This window comes from Ranitomeya imitator, chromosome 2, assembly GCF_032444005.1.
Source record: "Ranitomeya imitator isolate aRanImi1 chromosome 2, aRanImi1.pri, whole genome shotgun sequence".
Classification (NCBI taxonomy): Eukaryota; Metazoa; Chordata; class Amphibia; order Anura; family Dendrobatidae; genus Ranitomeya; species Ranitomeya imitator.
In genome coordinates this window covers 227,720,716-227,737,062 of record NC_091283.1, presented here as the reverse complement: position 1 = coordinate 227,737,062, position 16,347 = coordinate 227,720,716, and the positions used below count along the sequence as shown (strand labels likewise).

Below are 16,347 nucleotides of genomic sequence, written 5' to 3'. Positions count from 1 at the left end.
GTGCCTAGTAAAAAGGCTATAAAGGCACAGATGATTGGCCTCGGGGAGACCAAAACATCCAACACTGCGGAGACACCATCACGTGTTTCTCAACGCAGTGATTCCAGAACACTGCCCCCATCCCTTATGGGAAATATGCAGATGCATGTAAAGAAGCTGCGGAGACACCATCACGTGTTTCTCGACGCAAGCAGTGAATAGCCAGGCCTTTCCCCGGGAAGGAACAACCACGGGAAGGGCAGCATCCTATGAAGGAAAGCCACCTATGCCAAGCATGGTATCCATCCACAGACAGCTGTTTCGGGGTTTTGCCCCTCATCAGTGTGGAGTAGGAATCTGGCTATTAGGAGCAGTGCCTAGTAAAAAGGCTATAAAGGCACAGATGATTGGCCTCGGGGAGACCAAAACATCCAACACTGCGGAGACACCAGTGTTTTACCTGTACACTGACACTGTACACTGTATATTATATACAGCGGTCCTGTGTACAATTTCACCAGTGATCACTGTATTACCTTTACACTGACACTAAATACAGTATAGAGCTTTGTATAATGTCATTGATCACAGTATAACCTGTAGAATATATACAGTTCTCGTGTGTATAATGTCACTGTATTACCTGTACACTAATACTGTATGCAGAGTTCGCGTGTATAATGTCATCTGGATCACTGTATTACCTGTACACTATACATTGTATACAGAGCCAACCAAAAGAGTCTACCTTGTCGTGGTGGAGGCTTAAAAAATCTTTTGGCCAAAACAAAAGCTGCCTGCTATATGTGTGATCTGGTGATGGGAACTGTTAATGTGCGATTGGTGAGAAGTGGAGCTTTTCCAAGAGAGAGCGGTTTGGGCTGTGGCCAGTTCGAAGTGGGATGTTGAAGAGCAGCATTTCTAGCAGATGTGGGAAGGCCTTCCGTTCGTCAAATGACTTTTCTCTGAAAGCTCTGCACTTAAAGGGACTCTGTCACCTGAATTTGGCGGGACTGGTTTTGGGTCATATGGGCGGAGTTTTTGGGTGTTTGATTCACCCTTTCCTTACCCGCTGGCTGCATGCTGGCTGCAATATTGGATTAAAGTTCATTCTCTGTCCTCCTTAGTACACGCCTGCGCAAAGCAATCTTGCCTTGTGCAGGCGTGTACTATGGAGGACAGAGAATGAACTTCAATCCAATATTGCGGCCGCATGCAGCCAGCGGGTAAGGAAAGGGTGAATCAAACACCCAAAAACTCCGCCCATATGACCCAAAACCAGTCCCGCCAAATTCAGGTGACAGGTTCCCTTTAAGTAAGGCTGTGTGGGGCTCATGTCCTATATAGGGAGGCTGTGTGGGGCTCATGCCCTGTATAGGGAGGCTGTGTGGGGCTCATGCCGTATATAGAGAGGCTGTGTGAGGCTCATGCCGCATATAAGGGGCTGTGGGGGGGTTCAAAGATATATAGGGGTTGTCAGTATACTTAATCATGCTCAATATTAAGTGATACAATTAATATTAATAAATATTGAGCAGAATGTCAAGCTATTGGTTCTGCCCTGCACAACAGTCATGGTCTCTCATGTGACCCCTCGGGAAAATTAATTACCCACCCCTGGTGTACATGATAGTCCCCTGATGAACCCATAGGAGCAGTGGGGGGGAAGTGCGTCGAGACATGAATGTCTGGAAACTTACAAAACTGTAAAGGTACCGTCACATTTAGCGACGCTGCAGCGATCTAGACGATCCCGATCGCTGCAGCGTCGCTGTTTGGTCGCTGGAGAGCTGTCACACAGACAGATCTCCAGCGACCAACGATGCCAGTAACCAGGGTAAACATCGGGTTACTAAGCGCTTACATTCCGGTGTCTGTCCTCCGGCGCTGTGCTTCTCTGCACTGACTGTGAGCGCCGGCCGGAAAGCACAGCGGTGACATCACCGCTGTGCTCTGCTTTCCGGCCGGCGCTTACACAGTGCAGAGAAGCACAGCGCCGGAGGACAGACACCGGAATGTAAGTATGTAGTGTTTTTTTTATGTTTACACTGGTAACCAGGGTAAACATTGGGTTACTAAGAGCGGCCCTGCGCTTAGTAACCCGATGTTTACCCTGGTTACCAGTGAAGACATCGCTGAATCGGCGTCACACACGCCGATCCAGCGACAAAATAAAGTGCTGGACTTTCTGCTCCGACCAACGATGTCACAGCAGGATCCAGATCGCTGCTGCCTGTCAAACTCAACGATATCGCTAGCCAGGACGCCGCAACGTCACGGATCGCTAGCGATATCGTTCAGTGTGAAGGTACCTTAAGACAGTAAGTGTACTGAAGACAGAGTGCGGCTCCAACTGACGTTGTGTCTGGGGATTTATTGGATGTTATATTGTTGATTTTTGGATTCTTGTGGTACCAGCAGACTGCACTCCTTACTGGTAGTGTCACATACTGCACATAAGGGCTCCTCACTTGCATGAAATACGGCCGAGTCTCGCAGGTTAAAACCCGGCTCTGCCACCGGCACTTGGGAGCAGAGCGTGCGGCTCCATGTATTGCTGTGCGGCCGCACGCTCCGCTCTGGAGTGCCGGCGGCAGAGCAGGGTTTTAACCTGCGAGACTCGGACGTATTTCACGCAAGTGAGGAGCCCCTAGGGGGCGGATCAGGGTATGCGACAAATCCTTGTGAGATCTGGGACGGAGCCTCTGTCCCTGGGATCCTCTCTCTCCCCCCCGGGATCCTTTCTCTCCCTGGGAACCTCTCTCAGGGATTCTCTCTCCAGGATCTTTTCTCTGCCCAGAGCCTCTCTTTCCCCGGGAGCCTTTCTGTCTGTGATCCTCTCTCTCATCAAAGCCTCTCTCCAGACGCCTGTCTCCCCGGTAGCCTCTCTCTATCCAGGAGCTTTTCTCTCTCTCTCCAGGATCCTCTCCCTCTGGGATCCTGTCTCTCCCCTGGAGCCTCTCTCCGGGATTCTCTCTCGCCCCGGATCCCTCTCTTTCCCTGGGAGCCTCTCTCCCCCCAGGATCCTATTTCTCTCTCCAGGATAATCTCTCCCTGAGATTCCTGTCTCTCCGGGATTCTGTCTCTCTCACCCCGAGACCCTACCTCTCTTTCTTTCTCCGGTATCCTCTCTCTCCTGGATCCTCTCTCTCGCCTCGGCACCTTCTCTCTCTCTCTCTTTTCTCCGGGAGTCTCTTTCTCGCCCTGGACCCTCTCTCTTTCTCCGGCATCCTCTCTCCCTCGGAGTCTCTTTCTCCCCCCAGGAGCCTCTCTCGCCCCGGAGCCTCTCTTTCCATCGGGATCCTTTCTCTCCCCCGGAGTCTCTCTCTCGCCTCTCTCCGGGATCCCCCCCGAGACTCTCTCTCTCCTGACTGCTCGGATAGTTGGTGAATATGGCACAAATGTGTAGGAGGCTGAAGCTCCCTCCCGCTGTCTGCTGATCTCGGGTCCTCCAGAATCAGGAAGTCATTCGTGACGTGCCGCCGCTCCTGCTGTCCCCTCTATCCAGCAGCCGTCTCTATGGTGAGCGCCGGGCTTATTATACAACTTCCGCTTCCGGCTCTCTCTCTTACGGCGTCAGCCAAGATGGTGAGTGGTGTTCGCGGCGCGGCTGCAATCTGCCGCCATCCTCCATGTGTGGCCCCGCTTCCCCCCGTGTACCGTGACTGGTTTGAGCCGCTGAACACCATGGATTAGTGTAGCGGTTATTTCCATCCGGCGTTCCCCATTACCGGGGAGTATGTACTGTGTCCACTGACCCGGCTTCTTATCGGCAGGTGAACGTCCCGAAGACCCGGAGGACCTACTGCAAGAAGTGCGGGCGGCACCAGCCACACAAAGTGACGCAGTACAAGAAGGGGAAGGACTCGCTGTACGCGCAAGGTGAGGGAGGCAGAGGAAAGGCCGCTGTGTGTGTGCGCGGGGGAGGCCGCTGTGTGCGCCTGTGCCCGGGGGAGACCGCTGTGTGTGTGCGCGGGGGAGGCCGCTGTGTGTGTGTGTGCGCGCGCCTGTGCCCGGGGGAGGCCGCTGTGTGTGTGCGCGGGGGAGGCCGCTGTGTGTGTGCGCCTGTGCCCGGGGGAGACCGCTGTGTGTGTGCGCGGGGGAGGCCGCTGTGTGTGTGTGTGCGCGCGCCTGTGCCCGGGGGAGGCCGCTGTGTGTGTGCGCGGGGGAGGCCGCTGTGTGTGTGTGTGCGCCTGTGCGCGGGGGAGGCCGCTGTGTGTGTGTGTGTGCCCGGGGGAGACCGTTGCGTGTGCCTGGGGGAGGCCGCTGTGTGTGTGCCCGGGGGAGGCCGCTGCGTGCGTGTGCCCGGGGGAGGCCGCTGCGTGCGTGCTGCAGACTGTATGGTGCCGCCGCTGCAGTGCCCGATTTCCTGTTACCTAGCACTGTGAGGCCGCATCCTGTCTGGCTCTGCTGGTGACTCCACATTAGGCTCCGTGCCCACGTTCTGGAGTTGCTGCGGGTTTGACGCTCTGTACTTGTGCAGCATCCAACCTGCAACGTCCAGATGCTACAGCATAATGGATGAGATTTCAAGACATCGCATGTCCACCGTTCATGCAGAGACGGACATGTGGCGCATCTCTCCAGACCGCAGTATTTCTGATTATGTTGTAGATGTGAGTCTCTGCAACATAAATACACTGTAAAAGCGGCCTCCAACTAGGACAGACCCCAGTGTGATCCTGGGAGATGGAGTAAAGTCAGGAGCGGCACTGGTACTGGAGAAGCTGGTGATCAGGGAGTATATTAACAGATTTACACAGGCGTTGGGAGAGCTTTATAGGCATTGTTCACTACTAGGACAACCACTTCTTAAATGCTATATTCCCCATTGTAAAACACATGCCCCTGTCCCTCCAGTACCCCCCCTCCCCACCGACTCCAGCCATGGTGGCGCCACATTTCCTGAGACTTGCGTGATATTATGCCATGTGAGCCCTGCAGCCAGTCGGCCGTTGCTATGCAGTTGAAGCACTCTTCCTTGAGCTTTGGATGTCCGGGGAAGATGTGAGTTCTCAGGCGCTGGTTAGCTGCATCGCTGGAATGGTGCCTGTGCAGCAGGTGAATATAGGGGCGTTATTTTACATTGGGGAGTATAGCATTTAAGAAGGGCTGTCCCAGTAGTGCAGACCCTCTAAGGCTTTGTTTGCATCGGTGCTCGTCACTGCTGCTCCTCATATTGTCCCATCAGTGGCTGGCAGCTTTGTGGAGGCACACGGATCCTGGCTGCTCAGCAGCTCGTTGTCATCAGACCACGACATTCTGATACCTGTTATTTCTTCTCTCCTGAGTGCACGTAATCCTGATAATAAACCTCTGAGAATAGTTCTGCAATAATAATAGTTCTATGGCAGCTTCTATAAGCTTATGATGTTTGTGCTCTGTTACACACAGATGACCCCAATGTTTTTTTACTTTATGGAATAATGATGATTCTGTAATCTGTAGGAAAGAGGCGATATGACCGCAAGCAGAGCGGTTACGGAGGACAGACCAAGCCCATCTTCCGGAAAAAGGTGAATATTGTATGGTATTGGCTGAGAAGTGTAAAGCTGCATTTCACTGGCTGCACCGACTATGCTCCACTGTATATTAGCGGGCACCATCCAATGCTACTGGGATCACCTAATGCATAGCCATTAGAACATGATCAACAAGAAAAACGTATATGCAAGAGCCAGGGATCACCAAACAAGTGAATACATTGTTTATTATTAAACAATTAAAAACACTTAAAAGGCCAAAATAATGGACTCTAACAATAGATCCATAATAAGTGCAATACCTACTATCCCAATAACTCTGCCAATAGTTCAACAATCACTTGAAAAATAATTATGTAGACTCCACTTGCCATATCCTCAGTGCACAATATACCAGTACTGTGAGATCCGGGATGTATGCTGCCAGCACAGTACAGGTAATGATCATATGCAAGAGAATCTAGCCAAGCGGGATGAAGCATAAAGGCAAGAGCTAATATGGTCCGTGTTTCTAATCTAACCAGTCTCCTTGCACACACGGGTGGCTTTTTATCCTGGCATTGCCAACAATCTATTTTTCCCCCTGTCCTATTTGGTTGTTATAGGGCCTCATGCTCGGTCTGGATCTCACAGTACTGGCATATTGTGCACTGAGGATATAGTCAGTTGAGTATACATCGTTATTTTTTCAAGTGATTGTCATAATCTAGTTTTGTTAACTGTTTACTAATATTGTATTAGGTTGCTTGTATATGCAAGAGCCAGGGATCAACAATCTCCACAAAACTAAACCATACTCGCTATCTTTGAGTCTTGTTCCTACTGACATTTGATTGTGTGAATCGCTGAACTCGGTGGTTGGCTGCAGTGCTGTTGAGGCGATGTGAACTCTGCCGATAACCGGCACTGGGCAGCCATGCATGGCGAGTAAAGTCACCTTAAAGGGAATCTGTCACCCCAAAATTCGCCTATAAGCTAAGGCCATCGGCATCAGGGGCTTATTTACAGCATTCTGTAATGTTGTAGATAACCCCCCAAAAGACCTTTTAGTCCCAAGTTTACACCATATCACTGAGTGCAGGCTAACTAGCATTTTTGCATAGGGTAGACTTGGATGAATGATGAACAATGCTGGGAATTTTTAATCCACTAACAGTCAATTTCCACTGACTTCTTGTGGATGAGAGTAAAGGTACCTTCACACTGATCAACTTTCCAACGATCACGACCAGCGATACGACCTGGCCGTGATCGTTGGAAAGTCCTTGTGTGGTCGCTGGGGAGCTGTCACACAGACAGCTCTCCAGCGACCAACGATGCCGAAGTCCCCGGGTAACCAGGGTAAACATCGGGTTACTAAGTGCAGGGCCACGCTTAGTAACCTGATGTTTACCCTGGTAACCATTGTAAAAAAAAAAAAAACACTACATACTCACATTCCGGTGTCTGTCACGTCCCTCGCCATCAGCTTCCCGCACTGACTGTGTGAGCGCCGGCCATAAAGCACTGCGGTGACGTCACCACTGTGCTTTACGGCCGGCGCTCAGTCAGTGCGGGAAGCTGACAGCGAGGGACGTGACAGACACCGGAATGTGAGTATGTACTGTTTTTGTTTTTTCTTTTACAATGGTTACCAGGGTAAACATCGGGTTACTAAGCGCGGCCCTGCGCTTAGTAACCTGATGTTTATCCTGGTTACCCGGGGACTCATCGCTGGATCGGCGTCACACATGCCGATTCAGCGACACGCCGATTCAGCGATGACAGCGGGTGATCAGCGACGAAAAAAAGGTTCTGATCATTCCCCAACGATCTCCCAGCAGGGGCCTGATCATTGGTCGCTGTCACATATAACGATTTCGTTAACGACATTGTTGCTACGTCACAAAAAGCAACGATATCGTTAAAGAAATCGTTGTGTGACGGTACCTTAAATCCATCATTTGTGAGCAGATCTGAGACTAGTAGCTCAAGTTCCTTTTGAAAGTTGAAGGCCTTGCGTTGCAGTGTTTGGGTATGTGCCCGCGGTGGCTTACACTGACGTGCCCGCGTAATTTGTGCTGTAGGAAGCTGCACCAGGAATGTCAGCCATGTTTTACCTGAATCTTTTTTTTTTTTTTTTTTTTTTTTTTTTTATTAAATAGTTCCTGCTTCCAAGTGGTCTTGATGCGGAAGCTTGCTGGAGACAGGCATGCATAGCTGTCTTTACACATTGCCACTAATTTTGCTCCAGGTGGAGTAGTGTAAGATCTCAGATCAGCGAAGCCTTAGATTGCGCCCAAACTCTGCTACTTTACAAAACACTTAAACACTTAGCCAGAATATATCCCATTGTGCGCACATACCTTTGGGGTGGATTTACTTGTTGCAGATATGCAACGTTGTCCTATTCACTTTTATAGGTTCTCCGGGAATAGAAAATAAGTTACAATTAAAATGATTGTAAATAAACTCATTCATACTTTTTTTTTTTTTTTTTTTTAAAGGGAACCTGTCACCCTGAAAATCGCGGGTGAGGTAAGCCCACCGGCATCAGGGGCTTATCTACAGCATTCTGTAATGCTGTAGATAAGCCCCCGATGTTACCTGAAAAAGGAGAAAAAGAGGTTAGATTATACTCACCCAGGGGCGGTCCCACTGCTGGTCAGGTCGGATGGGCGTCTCCGGTCCGCTGCGGCGCCTCCTATCTTCTTTCCATGACGTCCTCTTCTGATCTTCAGCCACGGCTCCGGCGCAGGCGTACTTTGCTCTGCCCTGTTGAGGGCAGAGGATAGTACTGCAGTGCGCAGGCGCCGGAAAGGTCAGAGGCCCGGCACCTGCGCACTGCAGTACTTTGTCTGCCCTCATCAGGGCAGAGCAAAGTACGCCTGCGCCGGAGCGGTGGCTGAAGATCAGAAGAGGACGTCATGGAAAGAAGATAGGAGGCGCTGCAGCGGACCGGAGACGCCCATCCGACCTGACCAGCAGCGGGACCGCCCCTGGGTGAGTATAATCTTACCTCTTTTTCTCCTTTTTCAGGTAACATCGGGGGCTTATCTACAGCATTACAGAATGCTGTAGATAAGCCCCTGATGCCGGTGGGATTACCTCACCCGCGATTTTCGGGGTGACAGGTTCCCTTTAATATAAAGTGGCCACCTTTTTGATACACTGCTAGGAACCTGTAGTAGAACACTTGTAGCACAGGTCAGCGTGTGTGGTAGGAGGTGCTGCAGCTCTGGCCAGACCCTGGGGCAACATAGTCACCTCTTGGCTCACTGCTAAAACAACCCATTCAGGTGAATATGGCTGGGTTCACATTTGCGGTTGCGTCTGCAGCGTTTCTGACGCATACATCCGCATGCATCTTGATTTCATATCTTTTAGCATTGTACACACATGTGCATGTGTTTGCTTACACATGCGTCTTTTCGGGATGTGTTCCTGGGCGCAGCTAACCCACCATCTTAGAATTTTTGAGGGGGCAAATTTCCCTCATATGCGCAGGCATGCGGATGAGTGCATTAAAAAACTCATTACCGTATATGTCCAGGAACTGATTTATACATGCCCTCCTGGAAATATCGAACGCATGCACATAAAAAATGCAAACGCAGCGGGTTTTTCTCCGTCATGCGTAAGCTGACGCGGGTAAAAAACGCAGCGTTCTCATGCATTTTGCGGACGATAACGCTGTGGACTCAACCACAAATGTGAACCTAGCCTAAAACTGATTTTCAGCTGCGGAAATCGCTGCCGTAAGTCTTAACTGAATAATTCTCCATGGTTTTCACCCATTCTGTGGATTATGACTATATTACACAATGCGGTTGTATCATCTTGCAACTTTTGGAAGGACAGATATTTCATGGTTATTCTTACTTCCATGACCAGTACTGTCAGATACTTTTTACTAGTAACTTCTCCTGCCATTCATGAGATATTAACATTTTGTTTCCAGCTTGTAGCCTTGGGAGAACGACCACTGAGGCCGGTCAGCAGAATGTTCAGTGCTTACAAGCGCTTTTCTATTGAGCTTGTAAATGCTGTTTAAGAGCTTGGAAGGGTTGCTGGAGCACACCGTTACCTTCTAAGCTTGGACCACAGCGGTGGTCGGTCTCCCAGGCGATCAGTTGTAAACAAGTGTTAATATCTCAAGAATTGCTGCAAATTTTCATAAACAATAAATTGCTGAGTTTTTTTTTTTTTTTTTTTTTTTGCTATAGCAAAATATCCATCTCTGAGGCTATGTGCACCTTAACCTTGAAAGAGCCGTGAGTGCCACTGTGGGAGGAGTGATGATGCCATGACACTGATATAGCAGAAGATAGTAACCATCTTTAGAGATCATCTCCATCTTTCTCAAGTTATAACTTGGCTTTTTATTGTTTTGATTTAAAACAAACAAAAAAAGCCTCCTTTTCGGATGAGGCTTCTGAGAATCTGCACCCCTCGCTGCTGGAGCTGCTGCATCCCCTCATTCTCACGGTTTCCTGAGCAGTGATTGTGACGTGGCACGCTTGGCTTTATTTTCTAGAGTTCTGACTTATTCCTGTGAGCGGTGTAGATGGCTACTGGGCCAACAATGCACTTCTGTATGGCACAGATCCTGATTCGTGGCCGTCTGCGGCTCCCTTGGAAGGAACGTCACAGCCTCATGGGCGTTTAGCTCTCACATGGCTATGGCCCTTGAGACAAAGGGAGAAAAAAGGAAAATCTGCCCATTCACAAAAGGGTTTAATTGTCATTCTGTCTAACTAGGCCAAGACCACCAAGAAGATTGTGCTGAGGCTGGAGTGTGTGGATTCCAACTGCCGCTCCAAGAGGATGTTGGCCATAAAGAGATGTAAACACTTCGAGCTCGGTGGAGACAAGAAGAGAAAGGTAAGCTAGATTTCTGTGTTTAGCGACAGAACACTGAAAGGCTTGAAGCATTTTCCCAGCAATCCTTTCTGCAGATTAATAACACTACAACATTGTCTGCCCTTCAGGAGGTGCAGGCTTGTAAGGTCACATACAGCAACGTCGTAACTAAAGTATCATCTCTTTACCACTTTCACGAGAAAACAATGCTTCTGTTTCTGGAAAATAATTTTGAAAAAACACCTCGGCCTTTCCTTCTCAATCCTTTTTCTAATGCTGCCCTTTAAAGCACTGATCACCCCACCCTCGAGCCATTAATTGGGTTTCTGTCTGCTGGGAGTATGTTGGAAAGTTCTGGGCCGGCGTGCGTAGGAGACTGCAGTCTTTACCATACCCCTATACTATAAACAGTAGTGCAGTGATCAGCTGATTTCTGGGTCAAGTCTCCTAAATGAATTGCAGTGGATATACATAGATATCTATATCACCCGCCAGCCCTTCGCCCCATCAACAAAAAGACATTATAAACATTTAGTATCGCAGTGTCCATAAATGTTGTAAAAGAAACATGTCGACTGACGTTGCAAAAATTAACCCCTCACGGCTAAACCTAAGTCTCTGAACATAACGGCACAAGAGAAATTATTTTTTAATTAATTTTTCTTTTTGAGTCTCTTAATAGTGATGAGTGCCCAGATGAGGTGTTATTGGATCATGCTCGGGTGCTAACTGTGTCTGCAGTGTGCTAGAGTAACATGTTTGAGTCCCGGCAGTTGCATGTCTGGTCGACCGTCATAAATCTGCTGTGAGACAAGCAGCCGCAGAGGCTCGACCATGTTCTAGCACGCTGCAGACACCGTTGGCACCCGAGCGTGCCTCAGTAATAATTGGGCTGGTCGGCAGTGTCTGTCGCTGGCGACACTGTTACCACCCGAGCATGCCCCAATAACGCCTCATCTCAGCACGTTCACTAGCACTTAAATCTAAGATAAAATATTCCCATGTTTGGGATCACTGTAATCCTAGTAACCTGGGCACCAGGTCAATTTTTTTTTTTTTATATCAGTAAATGAATCCCATAAAATCAAACACCCAACAGTTTGCATTGTAAGACTTTTTTTCTTCCACATTTTACTGCACTCGTATTTTTTCTTTCCAGTACAGTGAATGGTAAAATGGATGTATGTCAAAACTACAACTCGCTTGTTTTGGAGGGCAATGTTGATGTTTTTCCATTTACTGTGCTGGAAATCATCCCAACTAAATTGTGAAAAGGAAAACACAATTGTATTTGGGGGTTTTGCTTTTGCGGCTTTTTTTTTTTTCTTTTGGGCTATAAAGACACCTGGAATTGTGATTCCCCAGGTTAGCACAATTATGGCAGTATCAGGCTTGTGTAAAAAGTGATGTCTATTAAAATTCTGGGATGTCGGCTGTGGTTGCTACATCAGCATGTGGCAAACTACCTTCTACTGCAGGTGGGGCGATGTGAGGAAGCTCCGATAAGGCAGTTCTGGCATGTTTGTGTGCTAGTAATGGTGTATTGTGGAGTCACCTGTAACTGCTCTTCACTTCGGGGAATAATGACACATTAACTGTTTCACCTCTCCAGAGAGGAAAGACTAAGCCTCGATGGCACCAATTGTAGGAACCCACAATCCTACAAGTCATTATCGACTCTTTAACGAGCCCTGCCACATAACTTGGGATAAAAGCCAAATCCGAATCTCAGTTTGCAGATAGGGATTCAAGGTATTGCCCCTCATCAGTGCAAAGCATCAGAACTGATTTGGCTAGGTGAGTCTAGAGCAGAGGTCCCCAACTCCAGTCCTCAAGGCCCACCAACAGGTCATGTTTTCAGGATTTCCTTAGTCTTGCCCAGGTAATAATTGCATCACCTGTGCAATGCAAAGGAAATCCTGAAAACATGACCTGTTGGTGGGCCTTGAGGACTGGAGTTGGGGACCTCTGCTCTAGAGCATTGTGAGCCATGACTCCGCTCGAAGGGCGTCCCCTTTGACTGATGGCGTTCCCTGAGGCCTCCTGGGTGGAAATAACGTGATACACCCCCAGTTGCTGCACATTTAGGAAGGTGGCTGGCAGCAGTGTGATGCTACTGCGTATTGTGCTATATTTGCAGTGAAATGGTGCTTTCTGAGTTGATGGGTTTAAGTAGATTCACAAATAGAATTTTTACAATTGCTCTTTGTTATTTTTAATAATTTAACTAAAATGTTGTTTTTACTTTTCAGGGACAAGTCATCCAGTTCTAAACTGAATCGAGAATCATTGGCCTGAAATAAAATTTGTCAAAATAAATTTTTACAGTTGTGAAAGTTTCTTTGGTTGGGAGCTGCAATACAGAACGCAATCCTATACATAACAATAGTAATGGTGGTGCCACTACATGGACTGGAGGGGGAAAGGTATGCAGTAATTGGGACTGGTCCAACCTAATGTATCTTATACTATCTTTGGCTATATTAGAAAAGGTCACGATCAGGGAATATTAATTTGACAGGACTTCCTTATTCCCACAAATCCCTGGGAGGGTCACGAGTACCACCCACTGATCTTTGGAGCGAACTGCTCTCTCTGCCTCCTAATGTCCAGACAATTCTACAATTGGCTGACTATCAACGGAGAAGGCTGCAGCCTGTTTGCACCACTAGGCCGGCATTGGAAAGTTAATGGTGAGCGTATGGCATATACACCTCTGGATTCCAACACATGGAATATGTGAACACACCCCGGTATGGTCACAGCTAACTCTCCGATAACCCCAGACTACTTGCCGCCATCACCAATCTGTCTGTCAATTGGACACAGCTTACAGTAGCTTATGGCTTCAAGGTGTAGTTTACAGAAAGAACTATTACATTTTATAGTTAATCCAAAGAGACAGTGTTTCTGAAAAATATACAAAAGACTTTACAAGGGGGACAAAACAATACAGCATAAAACGGTTACATAAAAGGGTATTTACTACACCGATCAGACTTTTCAGTTTTGCCAAATGAGAGTGCTTAATTTTGGCAGTTGATAAACAGGACCCCTGCATACCTGATGTAATTCTGCATGAACACCCATGATAATTGGGATTGATTTTTTTATCGGACCCTGAGCTGTCACCCCGCCACCCCCATTTGAGATTACCTCACAAGGGCTGTTGTGGGCTGGACTCGTACTTTTTTTTTTTTTTTAATTAGATCATTTTTATTGATTTTTTTAAACTATTACATACATTATACAATATAGTACAAACTTTATAAAATTTAAGGATTAGTCCTATACCTGCCAAGGTATTCCATGTCAAAGTTATCAATTTCTCCAGTCATCTTCCACAACAGCAATATCAGAGGATGTCTCCCTGTCCTAATGGGGGACAGAAAACAGATGACCTCAAGTGGTTTTCCTGTCCCCTATGGGGCATGAAGAGGTTTTTGATGGTGCTGCCATTGCCAGCGATCTGGAGCACCCCATGTTACTTTCTCAAGGCCGGGCAGCTGAGGTCAGAGCTTCTGGTCTCCGGTCGCTGCTCCTGTCTCCATGATCCTCGTATGACTTGGGACCCCCCTACTGCGCCTCGGGGGATAAAGCGGGGCGTCGATGTGCGGTTGGGGTCCTCCGCATGCTGCCTAATTTTGGAGACCGCGTGCATCGGAAGTGATGTCGGCCCAAACTTCCAGTTTATTTCCTGGTGCATTCCACACTGGCGCGCACACGTTCCTGGCTGGTGCTGGCGACTCCGGGGCTGCAGGCATGATTGTGGTGTACCCTTTGGCCTCCCCCTGATGTCCTGGGGAGGAGGAACACAAGATTCAACCCTGAGACCTCCATTGCATAAATCCTGGTCGGGGGATGCCTCCAGGTAAGGCCTATTGTCTGTCACTCAGTGACTGGTGACGGACTGACCAAATTGACGGTGACAAACCCTCCCTACCTGCTTCTGCAGGGCCCAGCGTTCACCCTCCTACTGCGAGTAGTCTAAAGTCCCTTGTCCAGTTTATAGTCCATGGGTGACTTAGTAAACCTTTCTCTTTTAGGGAGACAAGGTCCCTGCCCCTAAAAAGGATAAGATGTCCGGCCGCAGGTGTGTATGTGCTTCCAGGTGTGTATGTGCTTCCAGGTTTCCCTCACAAAAAGCTTTGCCAGCCCTGCACTGATGATGTATTGCGTGCCAAACAGTCCTCCCAACTGGATAGCATCAAACAGAAGGTTCAATCCTCTGGCTGCCCTTTCCCAGACACCAATACCACAACCCCTTCCTAAGAAAAGGAGACTGGCACCTGCTGATTCAGACTCTGGCGAGGTTCGTACCTCTGGTTCAGAGGATATTTGGGAGAATGAGGGTTCCACCAACACCTCCCCTCCCCCAAGTCCGACAATAAAAAAATATTTATCTTCCGAGGATATGGAAGAATTGATAAGCATGGTGAGGGGCACCATGGAGGTTGAGGAGGAGGAAGTGAGGTACTCTGCAGGATGAGATGTTGGGGGCTGAAACCAAAGAAACAAAGGGTTTCCCATACACTAGAGTATTCAAAGCCTTATCCTTCATTAGTGAGACCTTCTTGAGAAGGGACTTGGCGTCCCGTCGGAGTTTAAAGGGCTGCTGTCACCCCCTCCAGCCGTTATAAACTAAAAGAGCCACCTTGTGCAGCAGTAATGCTGAATTCTAACAAGGTGGCTCTTTAAGGCTACTGTCACACTAGCGTTAACTGCAATCCGTCACAATGCATCGTTATGCAGAAAAAACGCATCCTGCAAAAGTGCTTGCAGGATGCGTTTTTTCCCCATAGACTTGTATTAATGACGCATTGCGACGGATTGCCATACGTCGCATCCGTCGTGCGACGGATGCGTCGTGCTTTGGCGGACCGTCGGCACAAAAAACGCTACATGTAACGTTTTTTTGTGTGACGTGTCCGTCTTTTCCGACCGCGTATGCGTGGCTGGAACTCTGCCCCCTCCTCCCCGCACCTCACAATGGGGCAGCGGATGCGCTGAAAAGCAGCATCCGCTGCACCCGTTGTGCGGCGGAGACGCTAGCGTCGGTAACCTCGGCCCGACGCACTGCGACGGACCGAGCCCGACGCTAGTGTGAAAGTAGCCTGTTTTTGGTGCATTCCCAAAATAAAGTGTTTTGTAACTTCGCCAAAATACCTTTCCTTAGACTGAGGCAGTTCTTAACCCCCCTGCTGGAAACGCGACACTGCCATCACTCAAATCTTCAGGGGCGCCGCCCCCTCCACGTTTTCCCATGAAATCCTGCGCTGTTTAGTACTGGCTGGTGCAGGCGCAGTGAGCTCTGGCCGTCTGACCTCAGATGCAGTCTTGCAGACTGCGCCTGTGCGGCCGGCCGCCCACCTTAGGAATCCCAGCCCCGCAGAGTGTTATGCATTATGCACAGTGCGGGGCTGGGATTCACAGTTAGGGCGGCCGCACAGACGCAGTCTGCAAGACTGCATCTGAGGTCAGATGGCCAGAGCTCACTGCGCCTGCACCAGCCAGTACTAAACAGCGCAGGCGCCGGATTTCATGGGAAAACAACGTGGAGGGGGCGGCGCCCCTGAAGATTTGAGTGACGGCAGTGTGGTGTTTCCAGCAAGGGGGGTTAAGACCTGCCTCCCTGTCTGCCAAAATACCTTTCTTTAAAGTTATAAAACACTTTATTTTGGGAATAAATGCACCAAAAACTAAAAGAGCCACCTTGTTAGAATGCAGCATTACTGCTGCACAAGGTGGCTCTTTTAGTTTAACGGCTGGAGGGGGTGACAGTGGCCCTTTAAAAATTGTTTCTCCCTAGATGGAGATTGTTCTTTATGGGATACCCTCAAAGTGAATGTGCAGGTGTCCAGGGTGGCCAAAAATACGACTCTTCCTTTCGAAGACTCGTCGCAGCTCAAAGATCCCATGGATTGTAAAATCGAGAGCTTGCTAAGAAAGTCTTAGGACACCTCCACCGATCTGCTTAAAACAAACGTGGCCTCAACATGTGTCGCCAGGTCACTATTCCGCTGGTTGCGTAGGTTAGAACAGG

At 48.8% G+C, this 16,347-nt stretch overlaps 1 protein-coding gene across 1 annotated transcript; it reads left to right on the top strand.

Annotated features, from left to right (window-relative positions):
- The first annotated feature begins 3,425 nt into the window (after positions 1 to 3,425).
- On the top strand, positions 3,426 to 12,623 carry RPL36A (ribosomal protein L36a). The gene is made up of 5 exons (XM_069748670.1): positions 3,426 to 3,567; positions 3,756 to 3,861; positions 5,428 to 5,495; positions 10,203 to 10,325; positions 12,557 to 12,623. Exons 1-5 carry the CDS (start codon positions 3,499 to 3,501, stop codon positions 12,575 to 12,577), a joined length of 387 nt encoding a protein of 128 aa, XP_069604771.1. The 5' UTR covers positions 3,426 to 3,498; the 3' UTR covers positions 12,578 to 12,623.
- Positions 12,624 to 16,347: the final 3,724 nt, after the last annotated feature.

Bases quoted from the DNA above. Each gene is read 5' to 3' on its own strand.
- RPL36A (XM_069748670.1), top strand. From the start codon at position 3,499: ATGGTGAGCGCCGGGCTTATTATACAACTTCCGCTTCCGGCTCTCTCT. The intron at 3,862-5,427 runs GTGAGGGAGGCA...TGTAATCTGTAG, and splicing joins GGACTCGCTGTACGCGCAAG to GAAAGAGGCGATATGACCGC. The intron at 10,326-12,556 runs GTAAGCTAGATT...TTTACTTTTCAG, and splicing joins GTGGAGACAAGAAGAGAAAG to GGACAAGTCATCCAGTTCTA.